The sequence below is a fragment of the Larus michahellis genome, chromosome 1, assembly GCF_964199755.1.
Source record: "Larus michahellis chromosome 1, bLarMic1.1, whole genome shotgun sequence".
In the NCBI taxonomy this organism is placed as follows: Eukaryota; Metazoa; Chordata; class Aves; order Charadriiformes; family Laridae; genus Larus; species Larus michahellis.
In genome coordinates this window covers 22,868,362-22,889,697 of record NC_133896.1, presented here as the reverse complement: position 1 = coordinate 22,889,697, position 21,336 = coordinate 22,868,362, and the positions used below count along the sequence as shown (strand labels likewise).

Here is a 21,336-nt window from a genome sequence, read left to right as displayed (position 1 = left end):
ATCAGAATTCTTCTGGGTTCCTTAGAGCGGGTCTAAGGCTGTTGCAGAGAGGTCCAGCACTTCATTACATTGCAAGGCATGCGCTGAAGTCCGTGTGTCTGAAGAATGGGTTATAACTCTTAGCCTTTTCTTGGTCACTGTCATATGAGGTCAGCCTATCATTAGAAGTCAGGCTTCTGCCGTCAGTAATGTACTGTCTCTTCTTTGACCTCATTTTACAGTTAGCTACTCAGTTTGGTACATGATAAAAACTTCAGCAAAACAAGATTGAAGTTAGCTTTTTATTTTGTCTTCATTATTATCCTGTTAGGAGTTAGAATCACTCTGCTTTTAGAAAAGCTGTTCTCACAGTTACCCGCAGGTTTTCTGCGTAGAGGAGCAAACTGCAGTCAATGCTGGAGGGCAGGAGTTGTCTTTCTGCATTGCTGGCGATGCCGGGGTGGTTTGGGGAGCTGGCAGATGGCTTGTGCTCACCAGAGTCCTCCCCTCCCTGCTCGAACTTCTGCAGCATGGTTGTTGACGTTTAACCTCAGTTACCCAGTATAAATGATGATTCAGGCAATTCACATCCCACCAGAATCTATTGCTGCTGCCAAAACAGAAGTTATAGCTGACACAGGAGCATGGTTTCTTTATTATTATTTTTATTATTTTTCTTTTCTTATTTCGGTTCCTTGTTTTGGCATTCTATGCTATTTTCCTCCTCCTACAAGGCTTTTGCCCGTTAGATTACTTTGTTAAATGTTTCTCTTTTCTGGGTTTTATTTTTTCCCTTTTTCTTCACAGTTCCAGATGTTTTCAGATTTAACTTGAGTTTCCCTGTAAGTTTACAGGTTCTTTCCTCATCAGGCTATGGAGGCACATGGCTAACTTTGAAAATGAAAACACTGTAGCTCGTATTTGTTTTTCAGTACTTCCTCCAAGCAGTATTTACCTTTTCCCCCTAACGTCGGGGTTTCCAAGCATGCCACCTTCAGTTTTCTGCTCTCAGAACTAAACACTTGCAGAAAACATTGACAAAATGTTTTGAGCTTAGGACGCCAGTCGGGACTTGCCTCCTCATTTAACTCTTCAGGTTAAAATGGTAGGTCTTGTTACAAGTTTCAGAAGGTCTTTGTTTAATTCCAAACAGCCAGGTGATCTGCTTGAGAAGGAAAATTCTGAAGAAAACCCAAACCAGTAACAGAATCTTGATCCCATAAAACTCTAAGGGGTGTTCTTAAGGCAGATTTTAAACTATTAAATTGCAGTGCTGCAGTGAATTGAAATGTTGGACTGTAATGCATACCAGCAGTCAAAGGCAGTGTTGCGTATTAAGGGCTCTACCATCAATGTCTCAAACACTTTTATGTAAATTCTCCCCCTCTATTAAGGAGGAGCCACTTGAAACACAGATCCTCCAGCTTATTTTTAAAATCTCTGCAATAAATAACTCACACTGTATGAAGCCGTCTGGAGAAGCAGTACCACTTCTTGGCACTCTATGTTGTTTCAAATTGTCTGTTGTTCTCATTGTGCTCTAGCAGAGAGATTGATTATCTAATTGTTTATATGATAATCATTTAGACATATGACCTTGTTTAATCCTTCCCCAACATATTAAATTGCTAGGCAATTAACAGGGTTTGAGGCTTTCCATAATCTTCATGATGTCTACACATGCATAAGGATAAGTGTATTTGTGTCTGATATCATGAAAGAAAAAAACATTCATGTTGCTGAATTTTTGTGTAAATTTTATTTTTCAATATGTTTCATGTTCTTCTTTTCTTTCCCTTTTTAGGTATTACATAGAAATGGCTTTATGGATCTGGAAACTGAGCATTTTGAGCTGTTTTTGCATCACCTTATCCAGAAATGAGGAACTGAAATTTTTCCAGAGCACTTCAGAGCTAAATCATCTAACAGTGGATAATGACACTGGGATAATCTATTTGGGAGTGGTAAATGCTCTGCATCAGCTTACAGAAAACCTGGAAGTAATAAGGTCTGTAGAAACAGGTCCAAGAAAGGACAACAAAAAATGCACACCTCCCATTGACGAGAATCAATGTAAAGAGGCAGTACTGACTGACAATTATAACAAACTCTTGTTGCTGAACAAGGCAGATAAAACAATTGTGGTGTGTGGAAGCCTTTTTAAGGGAATCTGTGCCATCAGAGATCTAGAAGACATCAGCAATGAGAAGTATTATGTAGACAGTAGCGGAGAAAAGTCTTTTGTAGCAAGCAACGATGAGAATGTATCAACTGTGGGACTGATCACTTCCTTGCATAATGACCGAGTGCTGTTTGTTGGGAAAGGGAATGGACCAAATGATAATGGAATAATAATCAGCACTCGGCAGCTCTATGAAAGGGATGGAAAAGACATTTTTGAAATGTATACGGACTCGGCAGCTGTTAAGTCAGCTTATCACTCGTCAAGCACACAACAATTTGTGTCAGTCTTTGAGGATAAAAATTATGTTTATTTTATTTTTAATCAGCAAGAGAAACAGCCCGTCAATAACCGCACACTGATTGCGCGTCTGTGCAAAGATGACGCCCATTATTATTCCTACTTTGAAATGGACTTGGGTTGCAAAGATGATGATGGTGCCTACGACCACTGTCATTCTGCTTACGTCACTACCCCAGGAGAAGAGCTGGCTGAGAGCATGGCTCAGCAGAGACAAACCACGGATGCTTTCTCAGATGACAAAGTTCTTATTGCACTCTTCAGCAAAGTAAACAAAGATAACGGCTCTCTAAAATCTGCCATGTGTGTGTTTTCCTTGCGGCACATCAATGAAAAGATGGAAAAAAACCGGAATGATTGCTACACTAAAAAGAACACCAGCTCATTTTACAAACTTTTTTCAACAGAAAACCCGTGTGCATCACATGGACTGGTAATATCACTATCAGTTTTACAATCTGTGTTAGAATCAGTGGAAAATATAAAACTGCATGTTTTGGGCAGCTTTGAGCTAAGCCTATAGTGAGATCAGATGACTGAAAACTCAATAGCTGGATTCACTATAGAAATGCAATGTGGTTGGGAGGGTTGCAGAACAGGTCAAGCAAGAAGTGGCAAGATAGTAATAATTTTGAGTTTTTAAAAAAAGATTTGATGTCTCCTGAAAGGTTAATATTGGTTTCATAAATGCATTTCTTTTGAAGGTTTTCTTCTGGTATGGAAATTACTGAGTCAAATGCAGTGATTTGTTGCACCCATAATCAGCTTCTGGGCAATCACTGTAGACAATTCTGGTTTCAGCCAACGTATCTATAATGTTTTTAAATGGTATTAAGAATCTTGTAGGTGATATCTTGAGTTCAGTGTTGTTTCTCCCTTGGATTTGAATTTTCAGATAACTGGAAATGCGTGTGTTTCTTACATTCAGGCGGTGTTCATATTTTGCTCTGGCTCAAAATACTTCCATAGCATGATGGCCATCTTCGTTTTCTTCTTATGGTTTGTCATTACCTTGGCTGTAAGGTTTTTGGAGGTCATTGTTACACCCCTCCAGATACTGTTCTTTAGTTTATGACTGCGTCTCTGAGAGGCAGTTTTCAGTGTCTCTGTTGACTTTATGATGTTTTCGCTCATACCACAACCTATTCCCAGGCCCTGCTTGTTCATGCCATTCATTACTGCAGCCAACACTAAACTGTGTCTTCAAAATCTTAAAAATAACTCAGCCAGCTTTTAGGAGAATGTCTTAATTCCCCAACCTGAGCAGGTTACACACTTGCATAAGCAGCTCTTTGAGCACAGCTTGAGAAGTGGTGTGCTACAGTCCAGGAGTGAACAGCTGAAGAGGTGGGGCATGGGAATACCTTATGGTGGTATTGACCCAGAATCCTTCATCTCATGAAACCACAGCCCTCTCCCACACAGTAGATCGCCAGCACTGATAAGAAGCCAAAAGATCACTTTTTGCTTCTGAATACCAGTGTATTCAGTGTATTCACCAGTGTACCAGTGTATTCACTGAATACCAGTGCAGTACCCTGCATCTGAGGTGAGCATCAAACATAGAAATCCTGAATGTGACAAGTAGAGCAGCCCTCATTTCCGGCAAAAAGGAGGTGTGGATTTCAGATCAAAAAGACAGTCTTGTTACCAAATATAGCAGAAAAGGCAAGGTGTGAATGAACTTCCTTCTGGTGGCACTCCCTGCAGCTCAGGATTAAAGCATAGCGAAGAGGGAATGTGTTGAAGTTCACGAGACGGTTGCCAGTGGGTTGCTTTTGTATGGATAGCAGCAAATTAAGAAACAAAATGGCATTAAAAAAACAGTCTTCCAACACAAAATTGGTCAACCCAATCTATATGACATGTTCATTTTAATTAAACAAGCTGGTTACTTTTTCAACTGTGCTGCTATGCCGAAATAGAAACAAAAAAATTCTCTCCCCATGTCTCCTGGAACGTGAAAGCATTGAAGCAGTTTGCAATTAGCAGGCTGCTTTCTGATTGCTGCCTGTTGGCTGGGGGAAAACGGGCAGACAATCCATTTCTCTCTTTCTACTCTTCTATGTCTGAGGGGTATTATACTGCCTGGTAATAGGGTTGCACTTCATTCTTAGTGCTGTATTAGTGATCTGAATGTTTAACATCGCTCTGTATTGCTATTCCTTATTAGAATGCAAGCAAAAATTTCCCCTGTGGCTCCGAACACTTGCCGTACCTTTTGGGAAGTAAGAATGGTGTTATAGAGAAGCCGGTACTGCAAAAAGAAGGGATGAATCTCACGGCCGTCACTGTGGCTGTGGAGAACGGGCATACCGTGGCCTTTCTGGGAACGTCAGATGGCAAAATTCTTAAGGTAATGAACTGGACTTAAAAGACTGGAAGATATTTAACAGGTCGCGAACTGTAGTGGTAGCATACTTCTACTCTGAAAGTAAGTGGGATTTCTAAGATTACATACCAGGAGCAAATTCTCTTGGAGCTTGGTATTTTTAATTTCAAAAAAAACCACATTATTTCTGATGTACCTCAGCTATCCGATACACAGATTGAATTAGCATCGCCTGAATGACACTTTTCCCAAAGGATTAGATACCTACTGAGAGCCCTATATAAACAGCCTTAGGTAATCTAGCAGCTGCTCTAGCCTTATCTCTATTCAAGCCCGTACTAGTTTAAGAGCAACTTTTCATTTTTTAATCATTTTGGCCATTCAGTGAATAGAGATGGCAATACAAAGGCCAAGCTGGAGCTCTGCTAAATTCTGACTGTGTGGTGGGGGGCTCCAGGGTTCACGTGTTTGTGGAGTTAAAATGTCAAGACTGCAATGCCAGATACCTTCTTTTGCTTGAAGGAGGATGATGGCCATGTGCCACTACATGGTTTGAAATTTTAAGCTGAAACTGTTGGTTACCATAAGGGAAGATGACAGATTTGAACATGTTCAGGTGCAAAGGCTCTGAATTGAGAATTTTAATTTTATAGCACTAAAATAAATCAGTATTTACAAAAAAACTCTGATACAAATACTATCTATTGTGAGCAGTGAGCAATTTCTTTTTATGCCTTTTATGCTTTGCTTGCTGCTTTTGATGCCGTATACTTCAAGTTGAAATGTTTTCCCTAATGTGAATTCATGAACTTGAGTAAAAACAGGATTTTCATTAATCATAGAATCGTAGAGTCTTAAAGGTCTTAAATCGACCTTTAAGATCATTGAGTCCAACTATAAACCTAACACTGCCAAGTCCACCACTAAACCATGTCCCTAAGTGCCACCTCTACACATCTTTTAAATATCCCCAGGGATGGTGACTCCACCACTTCCCTGGGCAGCCTCTTCCAATGCTTGATAACCCTTTCAGTGGAAAAATTTTTCCTAATATCCAATCTAAACCTCCCCTGGTGCAACTTGAGGCCATTTCCTCTCGTCTTATTGCTTGTTACTTGGGAGAAGAGACCGATCCCCACCTCACTACAACCTCCTTTCAGGTAGTTGTAGAGAGTGATAAGGTCTCCCCTCAACCTCCTTTTCTCCAGACTAAACAACCCCAATTCCCTCAGCCACTTCTCATATGACTTGTGCTCTAGACCCTTCACCAGCTTTGTTGCTCCTCTTTGGACACACTCCAGCACTTCAGTGTCTTTCTTGTAGTGAGGGGCCCAAAATTGAACACAGTACTCGAGGTGATGCCTCACCAGTACTGAGTACAGGGGAACAATCACTTCCCTAGTCCTGCTGGCCACACTATTCCTGATACAATCCAAGATGCTGTTGGCCGCCTTGGCCACCTGGGCACACTACCGGCTTATATTTAGCCAGCTGTGAGCCATCACCTACAGGTCCTTTTCTGCCAGGCAGCTTTTCCAGCCACTCTTCCCCAAGCCTGTAATGCTGCATGGGATCGTTGTGACCCAAGTGCAGGACCTGGCACTTGGCCTTGTTGAACCTCATACCATTGGCCTCAGCCCATTGACCCAGCCTGTCCAGGTCCCTCTGAGGAGCCTTACTACCCTCAAGCAGATCAACACTCCCACCCAACTTGGTGTCATCTGCAAAGATACTGAAGGTGCACTCAATCCCCTCATCCAGGTCGTTGATAAAGATATGAAACAGAATTGGCCCCAGTACTGAGTCCTGGGGAACACCACTTGTGACCGGCCGCCAACTGGATTTAACTCCATTCACCACCACTCTCTGGGCCTGGCCCTCCAGTCAGTTTTTTACCGAGGGAAGCGTATGCCCATCTAAGCCATGAGCAGCCAGTTTCTCCAGGAGAATGCTGTGGGAAACGGTGTCAAAGGCTTTGCTAAAATCAAGGAAGACAACATCTGCAGCCTTTCCCTCATCCACTAAGTGTGTCACCTTGTCATAGAAAGAGATCAGGTTAGTCAAGCAGGATGTGCCTTTCATAAACCCATGCTGACTGGGCCTGATCGCCTGGTTGTCCTGTACATGCCACATGCTGGCACTCAAGACGATTTGTTCTATAACCTTCCCCGGCACTGCGGTCAGACTGACAGGCCTGTAATTCCCCAGATCTTCCTTCTGACCCTTTTTAGAATCACAGAATACCAGGTTGGAAGGGACCACAAGGATCATGTGGTCCAACCTTTCTTGTAGATGGGTGTCACATTTGCTAACTTCTGGTCAACCGGGACTTCCCCAGTTAGCCAGGAATGCTGATAAATGATGGAAAGTGGCTTGGTGAGCTCTTCCATCACCTTCCTTAGTACCCTTCGCTGGATCCCATCTGGCCCCATGGACTTGTGTGTGTCAAAGTGGTGTGTCATGTAATTAACCATTTCCCCTTGGATTATGGGGACTTCATTCTGCTCCCCATCCCTGTCTTCCAGCTCAGGGGGCTGGGTACCTGGGGAACAACTGTTCTTACTGTTAAAGACTGAGGCAAAGAAGGCATTAAGTACCTCAGCCTTTTCCTCATCCTTTGTCTCTGTGTTTCCCCTCACATCCAATAAAAGATGGAGATTCTCCTTAGCCTTCCTTTTGTTGTTAATGTATTTATAGAAACACTTTTTTATTGTCTTTTACAGCAGTAGCCAGATATAATTATATATGGGGGGAAAAAAGCAACATTAACCACCTTTCTTTCTTCCATGAAATAGGTTTTCCTGTCATCTGCTGCAACTGAGTACAGCTCTCTTACAATTGAAAGAAACAAACCCATAAAGAACGACCTAGTTCTTGACCAAACCCAAGAAAATCTGTATGTGATGACCACAGACAAGGTAACGTGTCCTGCTTGCATTAAGGACCAGGCCCGCTTTCACTTTCTCTGCAACTTTACCTGAGATTTGTACATTTCTCGGTTGTTCCTGGAAGTCACACCATTTGGTGGGGCTTCTTCCACTCTGTGTATGAAGACCTTTCTCAAGTCCAAGCTGATGGACTTGATTGTTGTCACTTGGAGAACTGTTATATCCTTGGTACTTAGGGATTGGGAATGGCAAGTGGGTTCACCTCTAAAGCTCTCTTGTGGGGTCTGGGAGAAGGACGAAGTTGAGATGTTTGGCACCGGCACCAGCACTCCATGGGGTCAGGCAGCCCTAGCACTCAGTGTGGTGTCCATGGGGTACCAGTGGATGCTCTAGCTGCCATCAGTCCTTTTCAAGAATACTCAGGATTTAGGATGCTGGCAGCTGACATAATAGCATTTACACATCTCTACTGCTGCCAGGAGTTTTCGTGGGTCTTACCGTCAAAAACTAAGAAGCAAAGGAGAGAATTATACTTTGGGAAACACTTTTGTTTGAGCCTCTACTAGAACCAAGCGAGAAAGGTCGGACTTGGCTGTGAAAGGCACAGGCAGCCTCTTCTAGGTTCCCCTCCTCTGTGCTGCCAGGTGAGACACAATGGAGATTTGTAAAGAAAGGAAGGAAAAAAAGCAAGTAGGAGATGACAGGGGATGCCAGATTTCTCCTTCACTTCCAGCTGCAACCCTCTTCTGACACTTCTCTTTCTGGTGGCTGGAGCTGCCAGCCTCAAACATGTGGTTCAGCAGCTCTCCAGGACGGGATGGGTGACAGGCTGTGACCATTTGCAGCACTGACAGGGACACAGAATGGGACATGAGAAACGCTCCGGCAGCAGCAATACAGGGAAAATGAGGGGAAAGGAGACTATTTGGGGAAAACAGTGCAAGAAGAATGTTCTTTGTTTTATAAAAGGATTAATATAAATTCCTGCTGCGGGAACGTTATATTCTAGCTGAAGTTTTTCAGGCTAGAAGCCACATTGGAAAAAGTGCCAGATAAGCGACTTATAAAGCATTTAATAATATGACAGCGTGTGCAAGAGGTTACTTAATATATTTTTTTTTTGAGTAGTTGATACTTCTTGTTTGGCTTCTGTTCAGATATGGAACAAAACTCCAAACTTCAATGTTGTCCGCAAAAGCCTGGGCGGCCTGGCACCCCATTTGACAAGCTGGCACGTTGCTTAGGAGCCCTGATGTCCCCACCAGGCTATGGCGTGAGCTGCTGAGCAGCATAAGGGGTGGCAGCAACCTTGGAGGAAGACGACTTTTCTGGTGACAGTCTGCTTGAATTGGTAGAATTTAGGAAGGCCACAGAGCAATTTTTCCAAGAAAATTTGCAAAAAAAATAATTCCATCTCTACAAAATGTTTAAATTTAGAAAGCAGCAAATTTCTACCAGAGAAAGGATTTCAGTTTAATCCTTTCCAAGTAGCGCTCTCAGACGCCGCCGTTTCTGAATAATGCGAATAATAGTTTTCTTTTACAAAACCTGTTCAGCTTAAATATGAATAACTAAAGTTGGGAGCTCTGTAATGGCATTACATTACTGTCATCTCCAGGAGTTAATTACAATGAGCAGTCCCACCCACTTTTAGTAGCAGATAGACAGGAGGAGAATGGAGGCCTTCGGAGCTGGGAGAAACGAAGCAACGTGAGCGAGGGGAGAAGAATAAATGCTGAAACGTGCACTTCTGGGTTAAGCATTGCTGGGATTTGTGAGAATAGAGATACCAGAACCCTGCCCTGGGAGTTAGAATGGTTTAGAGTTATTTAAAATAAGGTAAACAATAAAGAGCAGGCTAGCCGCACTGATGGGTGTGCTGAATGCTAAGCTGCCTGACGGATGCAGCATTCGGAAAAGAATTGCTTGGGCTCTGTAAGCACTTGAGCAAAGTGAAAGGGATGATGTGGTAGGTGATAACTTGAAGCAGCCTTTGAAAAGAAATCAGATCGAGAGAAATACAGGGAAGAATGCTACAGAGGTTAAGAGCCACAGTGAAAAATGAGCTCTTGCTTTCCTGGTTCCCTTCTCCCTCCCCCTTCTCCTCCCAGCTTCTCCTGCTGTGTCAATAGCAGTGGGTGGCTTGGAGCAAATGCTTTCAAAAGTCAGCCCCCTCCTCCCTGCTCTGCTCCCAGAGCTTGGGCAGAGAGCAGGAGAAACCCCTTGGAGCTTCTTGGGGGCCCTGGCAAGGAGCGTACCACCCCTGCCACGCTCACGCTGGGTGGTTACAAGTGAGCATCACTGCTAGGATCCCAGATTCCTCATGGTACCTACCGTAGTGGGAGGAAAGCAGAAGCCTGTGGCAGTCACTTACCGCAATCACTAGCTTATTTGCTTGTTTTAGTTTTTACCACGCTCTTTGATTAAGAATGACAATTAGAAAAAATCTCTAAAATTAGTTTCTCTGCGTTTTGAAGCTGACTGTAAACAGAGCTGCTATTTTTATATTTTTTTTTTAAATCCATTAAGTTTACATAAAAATTGCACAGACAGGGCTTGTTTCTGCCTGCCAGAATTAAGTTTACATTAAGTTTACATAAAAATTGGGCTCTAGGGCTTGTTTCTGCCTGCCAGAATTATGAAATAAATACTTTGTCATAAAAAAGCCATTCACTGGATATTAAATTACTCATGGGTACCAGTTAGTGAAACAGAGTGCCAGTAACTCAGCTCCAGTTAGGTAAGAATATGTGGAAGAAGAGGGAGTGGAAAAGAGTGCTGAAAAGGTAAACCTCTGTATTGATATATGCAAGAAAACTACACAATATGGATATTTTCCTTAACTGAGTCAGACTGAACTCTCCGAAAGTGAAAGAAAAGGCCAAACTCAGACTTTCAAAGTAGCTTTGTAATTGTCAGTTGTTTTAAATGAGAGGTTAAGGTAGAAAGATGAAAGTTTACATCTCAGAGTTACTGTTGCTAGACTTTTTGCGCTCTTTAAAAGTAAAACACAGTCATCAACAGGAAGACATGTGTCCTGTTCTCCTCTTGCATCATTTCAGCAGCAAAACTAAAAGGGATGGTTGTGTGCTGGCTCCTTTTTCTGTGCATCAAAGAAAGACAAAATTGTTTATTCTCTGCACCAAAGGAAATCAAAACCAGAAGCCATATATTTACTGGGGGACTGAGACATGAGAACTGATGATGCTCTTTTCCCTGCTGCTTCCTGTCATAATTATTTCTGTTTTCTTTCGTGAATGTATTGCGTGGTGGAGGGTTATGCGTGGAGAAGTGCCGTAACCCAAAGCGCCCTGGCGCTCTCACGCTTGCAGACTTTCTGAAATGCCTTCTGGCTAAAAGTGCCACCGACGGTCGCGTTTCCAAACGTTTTCATCTCCGTGCTGGTGATATGGAGGGAAGGATATTTTGTTTAAAAAATTATCTAGCCGGTACCAAGTTAGCGTTTTGAAAGTATCTGTTCTGCAGTAGCTGTTTCTTGAATTCAGAGCGTTGTTGACGCAATTTCTGTCCTGCGGTGGCTGCTGTAATATGGGTTTCTAGAAGTAACATAACTGGAGGAAATTAAAAGCTCAATTTTTGTAAGACTTGCTCATGATTCTGGATTATAACAATGTCCTACATTACTTTGGAGAGAGATTAGGGAATATTGTAGTTAAAAATAAAAGCAGAAGAAGTGTGTGAATTTGGACTTGGTTAATGGGGACGTAGCCAGACTCTGGTTTTGTATGGATTTTCTTAAAATCAAGCTGAGCTCTGATCATAATAACACAGGGTCAAGTATTCTGCTGCCACAGGCAACAGCGCTGCACAACAACGTTTCCGTCTCCTTGCGCGTTCTTCAGATCCCTTACGGTTTGCTTTACTTTTGGTTCTGCAGGTGTATCGGCTACCTGTGCAGGACTGCCACAAATATTCAGACTGTGAGAAGTGTACTCAAGCGAGGGATCCGTACTGTGGCTGGTGTGTGAGAGAGGGCAGGTGAGTGCTGCTGCTGCTTTTTTGGGTGCAAGCAGTGGAATAGCTCAAATTTTGACACTTGCCTTGGGTTACTGCTCGGTGTAATGACCCCAACTTTTTATACTCAGCCTTACACTCCTGATTGATAGTGATTGAATTTATCACATAGACATTGATATCAATCTTCTGTGCACACATATAAGTCCCCATTGACTTCTGCAGATTCAATTAGTCTGGGAAAGTATATGCTTTTGTGCCGGTACTGAAAATCAGTAATACATCTGACTGCATGTTCTATCACCCTCTGATCTGTGCAGTCAAATGTTCTCCCCAGAAATTAAAAGAGTGCTCCCTATTTAATATTCAGAAAATATAGCATAAATTTTAAGTAGAGCAGGAAAGTGTAAAACTGCAAAAAGGAAAAAAAACTGTTCACGTCTGAAATAAAGTATATAGCTCAAACACCGTTTTTATATAAACGTCATCTATCAAGACATGTAGCTACACTGAACCCTCACCTAACTGCTAGGAGAGCAGAAAGCGGCATTTGGCTGACGAGCTGCAGAGGTTAACTGAATTAATATTCAAACACATGTAAACCGGGACAGCACTGAACAGCTCTGGAATGTCTCTTCTTTGCAGTCTTCGTTGATTGGAGTGGCAATAGGGAAGAGCGGTTCTGCAGCTCTCTTTTTGACTACGAAGTTAATTAACCCCGTGGCATGAGCGGCTGGGAATCCGTGATTCTAAGTACTTGCTGTTGGAACAAAGGGGCTATTTAATTATAGTATGCAGATGAATTTCAGGTTTCCAGCTTCCTGTCTGAAAATGTGAACTATCACATTAAGTTACCTATCAGCCTGATGTGTAGCAGAATATGGAGCACTGCAGAGAAACTTATGCGGTGCGTGCAGCTTTATGTAATATACTGTAACTCTTCCAGCCTGGGTTTCAGTTGCTGTGGATGAAACCTGAGATTTGGAATATACACCTCAGACTCCTCGTGGGCTGCTGGGAGTTGAAGGCCATGTCATATATCATACAAAAGGCAATTTTCCTTAGATTTCCCTTCAGGTTTCTGATATGACCACTGACCTCAATATCTCAAAGTATTAATGGTCTCTGAGAACAGGAAAACATGAATTTTTGCATTTGCTAGTATTTATTTCCAATGAGGAAAAAAAAGTTTTTAATTTCTAATGTTTTTCCCATCTGCAGCAAGTTCTGTCTCATGATCACACACAGCAATTAATAGTGTATTTAGGGATATGTTATATGAATGTAGACTCTGTGTGTAAATTATATCTTTAAGGGTAGGGCTGACAGAACTGTGCAGTTCTGCACTGCAGCATCTCTTCTTTCTGTGCTTCTTGTCCACGAGCTGGGAAAATCTCCCAGTATTTTTGGTGAGACTGCACAACTGCTGCTGTCTTCCCATAGTGGTAACGGAGCTCTGTCAGAGAGAGATCTTAAATAACGGCTGGAATTTATGAAAACATTCACTGCAAAAGTGACATTTCTAGTGCTGTGGTTTCACAGGAGCTCTCCACAAGCCTGTGTAGCCCCAGCAATACTCTGCTGCGTTTGTACTCTCATGCATCAGGTGTCTTTTTACTGGCAACACGTAGCTGTCTGCCACTTGACCTGCAGAAAAACTAGAGTGTGCCCACTCATTCAGGAGTTTGTTATATTTTACAATTAAGATTAATCAGCCTGGTTTCAGATGATCAGCAGTGGCTCCGTTGCCTGATGGCTCCTGTGCTAAATATTACTGCCTGTCTGTGAGTTTGGGTCGTCTAGTCCGAAATGGGGTCCAAAATATTATATGTATATGTTTCCCCACTTGCTTTTGACATGTCAAACCGTCAATACTTATTCATCCACTTATTGTCTTAAAAATTCTCTATTAACAACCTGAATAGTCAATATTAAAGCAAATTCCTAGTCAGCTTGTGTTGTAATTTCAGTCTCTAAGCCTGAAATTGTTCAGTTGTTCAGAGAAAGCGGAGTCCAGCTATAATATTGCCTTGCTCTGACTTTTTGTTCCTGTTTTGTCAGGTGCACAAAGAAGGCAGACTGTGGAACAGCTGATAAGGAGAACCACTGGCTGTGGAGTCCAAGTGGCACATGCATGACCATCGTTAGCGCAGACCCTCTAAACATGAGTCGCAGAGCCCCCACAAAGGTATGACAAGAAAGCGCTTTCCCTTCATGTTCTTAAAGCACATTGGTGTGACCACCAGGAAGATGAATATCTGCATTTCTTTATGCACAGTGGTGACTAGGAATAGGATAATGTTTTGGGTGTCTCTTTCTCTGGTGTTTGTCACAGTGCTCTTTCTTGCCTACTGTTTTCAGAGGTTGCAGTTTATATTTTCTTCTAAGAAATGCTCTTTTTGACCTTCTCTGTAAACCAAAGATGGTGCACTGGTATGGATGATATAGCACGTACACTTATCTGAATATTATGAAAGTGTTGCACGATGTTGTATAACCCATAAAAAGTAACTGATAGGGGAGATTTCATGTTGCCCTTTCAGCTTACTTGAGCATAAACTTAAGTAAGCAGCGAAGCCATAAGCTGTTGCTTTAAAATCAGCGGTGGATTTGCCTACACAGCGAAGTCTGGGTACATGCAGAAGGTAAATTCAGCGTGCAAAATGTCTCTGTGGCAACAAAACTGAGTATTCAGACTGTGACCAGGGTGTCGTAGCTTGCTCTTACTCCAAATGGAACGTGCCAGTGCAGACTGAGGGCTTCCTGGGGGTGCTCAGCAAGTAAAATCAGTAAAGTGGCTTTTAAAGTCCCTTAATCAGAAAAAAAGAGACTTTAATTTGAGTCAGTTTAATTCCAATCCTAAATGATGTAAACAGCATTGTGTTAAGGCCATTTCTATGTTGAATAAAAATGTTAGTAGAGTGTAACTAGTCCACTTAAAATCCATACCTTCTCTTAGTTCAGATCTTGTTAACTTGTGTTGACAAGTATCTGGTATCTCGCATCAGCATCTGAGGCCAAAATACCTAAAAACCAAACCCAAACCCAACTTCAAATGAACATTTACGTGCTGCCTGTACCATCGCTAATGCCACTGTCTCCTCATGATTCCTTTACTCCCCAAAAAACATTGCAGCTCATAACATAATGACCAGTTTCAGTGTAAAAGGGATGATTGTTATTTCTACTGGCAATACAAAATGGAAAAAGTTAAACTGTATAATTAACACACCTGAAGATTAAATCAAGGACAGCATCCAAAATTTCATTTCAATTTTTCCCTTTTTCGTTGCTAAGTTTTCCCATTTTATTTTGCTTTTAGTTTCTCACATGCACTCTATATTGATAATTTCCTCAAGGAGGTTAAGATCTCACCATCGCTCTTTCAGAAATCCTTTTTCATCAGTAATGATAGATCTCAGTGGGTTTCTTGCATGTACATTGAGTCTTGAGGAAGCCGCTTTTCTGTTCAGCCCTTTCAAACTCCAGCTTTTCCAGCCCATCCAGCCTTGGTTTCATTATTCACTAGTAACACCTATGGTTAGTGTAAATTTAATTAAGTTTTCGGGATTTAAGTGTTAACCACTCTGTTTATTGTTGCTAAACTGGATGCTGAGAACAAGAATAAAAGGCTTTGGGTGTGCCTGTACAGACATTGTCGTTCTGATCTAATGCACTGACAGGACAAGAGGTTTTTGTACCAGTCTAATTCAATATATACCCAGCCTGGAAAAATTGGTAGAGGTATAAGAAGAAAAGATTAGGAGATGGGATGAAATAAAAATGGAGAACCATCTTCTGTGATACTATATCATAGTTTGCCAAAAAAAAAGAGCAGTTGAAATTCTCTGGCCGTAAATAAATCTTACTGGCTCTTGTTTTGCTTCTTTCAAATATTTTACCCTTTTTAAATTTTGTTTCCAGGTGGAACTGACTGTAAGTCCGTTGCCAACTCTGACTGACAGTGACAAGGTTTTGTGTACGTTTGGTGAAACAATCCATGACGCTCAATTAAGAGAAGGGGTTATTATCTGTGATCCGCCCGATATAATACCTCCAACACCAAAAGGTCAAGGTAAAGAAATATTGCTGCCCTCCACATATAATAAGAGGAAAGAACATAGCCTGCTGCTTCTAATGTGATGCCCTTATATGAGCTCCGTACAAGGTTATTTTCCTCTTCCAGTCCCTTTCCCCAAATAGTCTATTGCTGAACTTTGTCCATTCAAACATTTGGGGAAAAAAAAAAAAAAAAAGGTTTGCTCAAACTTTTTCCATTGCTGTATTTACAAGCATTCCAAGTGTTTCTACCAGGAACCTGAAACAGGAGCTTGGCAGAGCCATAGGCACAGAGCCAGAGCGGTGTTACTCTGTGTCCCAGACAAACAAAGCCCAGCTTCTCTAATCTTACCCTAATCATTCCGAGTTGTGGGACCAGAAGAGCCACACATGTGCTTCAGATGTGAAGTTCTTCATCTCTGATGTCTTAGCTTTCCTCTAGTCAGCTGTAGTTCAGTGGCTTGTTTTCTGGTCCATGTCACAAGGCTGTTCTTTCTCTCATAAAGCCTTCTGCCTCTTCTGCAATGTGCCCTCCAGCTTCTGCGGCAGTAAGTCCAGTGGAAAAATATGTGATCGTATAATTAAAGGCTGTATCATTGTTCTGAACCACTGATTATATGCTTAAGGTTTGTTGCCAGCCATAATTCTTGTCCTGTTTCCTAGATAGTGTTTTGTTCATGCTTTAAGTTCATACATCTTGATGCATAAACACATGGAATAAAACTGATTACACAGCACTGATTATTATGTATCAAGTTTAAAGAAACAAATAGAAAAAAACACAAAACGGAACACAAAAAAGGGCGTTCTTGCAGCTTGCAGAGGTACCCTTGAGGATATCCCCTTTGTATGTATCACAGCAGTCATGGACTGTCAGAGCAGTACTTGGAAGCACTTTTTAAGATACATTTCAATTCTCTTAAGACTGAAACAGATCAAAATCCAGTTTCAGTTGCAGGAAGAGTAGTGATATTAAAATCTCACTCAAGTTTTAAACTAGCTGGGGTGTGTCACAGTATCAGATTATGATGTGTTAAAGCGGCAGTTCCTTATTTAGGGCTAATTCATATTCCCTAAATATTTTGTAAAGCAGGACATAAAGCAGCTGGGTTGATAAATATGACAGCTTGATGTCTTTCAGCATAAAACGTGAGACTAGAAGCCTCTCAGAGATGGCATTCGAGTAACCAAGTCACCTGGAAATAATACAGCCCTCTGAGTTTGTCACACAGGGATCCATCTGAAAGGATGTTCAGAAGTAATATAAAGGTGCTCAGAAGCTTGGCAGACACTTCAGCAGGAGGCAGACGGTTGTTACCACGGCCAGTGGTTCCTGGCAGCATGTGACAAAAGGTCCTGAGCCATCCACTTACTGTTAAGAAACCCTATTGAGTTTGGAAAAGTCTGGGTTACTTTAGTTGTGTTTGGTTCCAAAGGGAATAAGACATTTCTAGAGAGGAAGGATGCTTTTTCGCAGTCCCGTTGTTAGGAAATCCCTTGGCATTCTTACCGGTCTGAAATATTCAAGGGGACCCAGTGCAGGCAGAGGTGACTTCCAGCCAAGCAGCTTCTTCAGAGAACCTGTTCAAGGAAAGCAGAGTTTGAAATTGCCCAATAGCTTGTGAAATAGCTTGCGACAAGGGCTTAATGATTTCTGCAAAAGGTATTTCAAACAGCTTCGCTGAGGAAAGCAACAGTTTCTGAAGATAGATTTTCCACTCTTAGTTCAATAATGATCCAGACAAGAAGTACATTTGTGGAGAAATCATGTACAGCAAACTGAAGATCAGAAGTGCCTGTGGTAACTGAGCGTTGCAGGCACTGTTGGGCATTAACCACAAAGATCACTTGCTTTAATTCACATGACGATGACAGTTTTAATCCACAAATGAAACAAGTAATTTTACATGCAGACATATCCATATTTAAGAAAATGTTTTATTTAAAACGACTGTTCTCATGCCAGTTTTCGTCTGTGTTCAATTATGTCCTTATTCAGTTTTTCTTGTTCTTCTAGACTCTTTAAAATTCTAGCATGATGATAGCACTGCTGAGAAACACTTCTGTAAAACAAAGCTATTCTATAATTTTCCTTCTTCCCTTTATCCCATGTCCGCTTTTCTTCTGACAACCATGTGTGGAAAAATTTGCAAAGCTTAAAAAGACAAAGCAGAGCTTATAGATCTGAAGTATAACGGGTCATGAGATCCAGAGTGTCAACGGTATAGTTAAATATTTGCTTGTGTCCTGTAAAATAATAAAAGCATTATCGTTGTATCATTCAGCTCAAGAGCTAAAGGATTCAACAACCACTTAGATAATATTTTTTTTCTTTTGTGATAGATCATGTTTCAGTTCCACTTCAGTTAACCTTTGGAAATAACAAGATATTTTTTGCGTCTCATACTTACCCTTTTTACGACTGTGAAGAAGCAATGAATCTTTTTGAAAATCAGCCGTAAGTATTTCAGCTTCTTAACTTAGGTGTTTAGATCCTGTAGCGTGGTGTTTCAGGTAACTGGCAGCTGAGTTACTCAATCATTTCATAATTAAGCCTTTGGCACTCAATTTGCCAGTGTCCAAATTCTTTTTCTTACATTTTAATGAAGTTGAAAAATGGTTGAAGGGCAGAAGGTAACATAAACCACGTGGAATGGGAATATTCATGGCACGTATAATTAAAGGCCAGTTCATGGGATTGCCATTGCAGGTGAGCTCTGTCGGCATCTGCTTACCTACTTGTTCCCTCAAACATTAGATTTGTGCTTTGGGTTGCAGTGCTTTCAACTAGGATGATCAGAGCTGACTCTGGTCCCATCACCTGCTCTGCTCAAGACGTGGCTGCCCCAAGGCAGGCGCAGCCAACGCAAACCCCACTTTGTTCCATCTTATGTAGGAAGGTTGATCGAGATCATTTCCAGTCCTCTCAGACTTGATCTCAAAGTTTGCACAAGGTACTGTGGATTTCCAATCCTTGTTCGGATATTTAAGCGAGAAAATAGCTTGGGGGGGTTCTTGAACTGTTCTTGCTATGAACTTTTCAGCTTAATATAGTAAGGACGCTGTAACAGATTGATCTACCCTCAATGAATAAAGATGGAATTTCATTTTCTTTTTTTGTCAATGGGGGAAAAAGCCTGACAGTTTGTCATGACTATCATGTTATATTTGTAGGTGCTATTCTTGTGCAAGCAATAGATGGAATTGCCAGTGGGACTGGAAGAGACATATCTGTGAAGAGTCCTCTTCAGTACAGGATGTGATTAAACAAAATATGGTAATGTTTAAAAATAAGATTATTAGTTTTTTATTAGAACACTTCAATATTTTATTTGCTTTTGCTCTCATATCAGTTGGTTGAATGAGGGATTTAAAAATGATGCTGAAGTTAACTCCAGAAGTGTAAGAATTTTTTTTTTTAGTGACAGTGCGGGGGTGGGAATTTAAGGGTGTGATTGAGGAGGGGCAGTGAGACTGAATAACTCCTGAAAGGATATTTTTGTTCCTTTTACTATTTTGCTTCAATGGGAGGAACGAGATTTCAAGGCTGGGAAAGATAATCACCCACAGCTTTGACATATGCTGCAGTCATTTTTAGCATGTCTAATTTGAAAGGGTGTAATCAAATCTGTCACTGTATTTTAAGCATGAAGTTCTTCAGAACAATCATTCCATTGTCCGAAGGACATCGGAGCTTGTTGTGATAAGACTTTTTACTTGGAATAACGTATAAAATGTTTCTCTCCCTAGGAAGAAGAATGCCCGCAGTTTCTAAACCCTAACCCTCCAATAATACCTATGGAGTACCGAACAATGGTGTATTTTGAGGGAAGACATCTAGCTTATTATCGGGTAAGAATATTAATTCAAAGCTAGCTGTCATTTGAATTCCACTTAAACTGCGGCCATATCCCTAAACTGAAGCATTAGTTTGTGTTCCTTGGAGAACCTGCTCATAACTGTATTTAAAGAAGGCAGAAAGCTACACATTCAAGTTTGATATAGTATTGGTTGCTGTGGTAGAGTCATCACCAAGACGGAATCAGAGCTGGACAGGATATCTTAGCTACTAGATATGGGTCTTTTTTCAAGAATGTAAGTTGGACCTACTGAAACACTTGACAATTATTTTTCATCTAATGAAATGAGAGGAGAATTGTGAATGTTTCATATCTTTTTTCTAATTAAATACTCTTTTTTGGTTTAGAATGACATCACTTGTGTGCTTACTTCAGTTTTCACTTTTCAAACAAAAAAATGCACTCAGAAATTAAATGTTTCTTATTTTGGATGAAACAATCTTTTGGGGGGGGCTTTGTGTGTGTGTGTGACCATCAAACCAGAAGATCAGGTATGTTCTCAGCTCTAGCAAAGGCTTCTCTTTCTCAGTACTTGCTTCCAGAAAGTAAATTACAAAGCTTCTAAGAAGCCAGAGTTTGACTCCAAGCTTTTAATTGCTTTATAACCTAGATAATGCATAAAATGTTGTTGTTAGTTTGATAAAAACGAAGCTTAAAAACCACTTCTTAGTTCTTAGTCTTGTTCTTAGTTTCTATTGTTTGATTCTGTGCTGTTTTGTGTAAATGCAAATTAATGATAGATACGCTGGAGATTGCATTGATTGCTTTGTCTACCAGCCACCTATCAAGGGAAAGAAGGGTCTTGGGTTTTGAGTTGTTTTTTTTCCCCTTTGCCAAATTGAAGTACTGTGTAGCTTACAAAAGTCCTTCTATCAGCTCTGCTGTGCCTGCCAAGGGATGGGAAAGGGTAAGCAGGTCTGGAGAGCAGCAGTGTAAGAAGGGTATTCAGAGAAGGTAAAAAGCAACCCACAAGCACTACAATCATACGAAGACCCTGCTGTGTATCACTACAATGCACATATATCAAGGCAGTGCTATACAAACAGAAGTTCAAAAATTAACATTTTCACTTCAGGACTTTAAAATATATGTAAATAAAAAAAAAGCAATTTGGTGAATTTGATCTGTTCTCTGAGATGCCAGGACAGGTCCCTGGTAGGATGGCTGGCTGTGTGCAAGAAGTGGGACACAACACTAGACCTAAAGGCCACAGCTCCCTTTGCTAAAAAAGGAAAAGTGTTCCAGAGAATTTACTCACATTTGTTTGTTTAGCATTGTGAAGAGCTGTTTTTCTGCACAAGAGGAAAATCTTTCCCTGCTTCTTTGATATAAGTGAAAGAGCCTATTCTCTCTCGAGAACAAGTTCAGGGCAGATGCATAATGTAGATGTGCTGAATTTGACTTCTAGAGGACCCTTTTCCTCCAAGGAGGAGAAATAGCAGCAGGAACCGAAAAACTCCTTCATCTAGTTTAGCATTCTGTGAATGAGAACTTTAATCTTTATGAACTACTAGTAGACAAAAGGGAACAAAAATGCTCCTGCACTTTTTTTTTTTTCTGTGAGGTATCAATTCTATTTTACGAAGGCAGACACATCCTGTGGGTTGGATGCTTTGTCATGGGTAGCAGTGTTTAACAGCTTGCCTTCAGACCAGACCTAGTATGCATTTATTTAACTTGGAACTGGGAAGGCTTACGTGGAATTCAAGTCTCTGTAAGAAGCGAGATGAATGCATAGGCCCTAGGCTAGAAAGATGCTGG

The 21,336-nt window shown here is 41.2% G+C and overlaps 1 protein-coding gene across 8 annotated transcripts in view; it reads left to right on the top strand.

Moving 5' to 3' along the window:
• The window catches only part of PLXNB2 (plexin B2), a 261,514-nt gene that overhangs the window by 177,246 nt on the left and 62,932 nt on the right, over positions 1-21,336 (top strand). For all 8 annotated transcript variants that reach the window (XM_074592825.1, XM_074592361.1, XM_074592723.1 and 5 more), the window contains 9 exons: positions 1,784-2,894; positions 4,635-4,817; positions 7,589-7,711; positions 11,580-11,680; positions 13,718-13,844; positions 15,581-15,731; positions 18,059-18,173; positions 18,890-18,992; positions 19,466-19,567. In XM_074592825.1, the coding sequence (XP_074448926.1) occupies positions 1,797-2,894; positions 4,635-4,817; positions 7,589-7,711; positions 11,580-11,680; positions 13,718-13,844; positions 15,581-15,731; positions 18,059-18,173; positions 18,890-18,992; positions 19,466-19,567 (2,103 nt within the window). In that variant the 5' untranslated portion in view covers positions 1,784-1,796. The remainder of the gene's footprint in view (positions 1-1,783; positions 2,895-4,634; positions 4,818-7,588; positions 7,712-11,579; positions 11,681-13,717; positions 13,845-15,580; positions 15,732-18,058; positions 18,174-18,889; positions 18,993-19,465; positions 19,568-21,336) is intronic.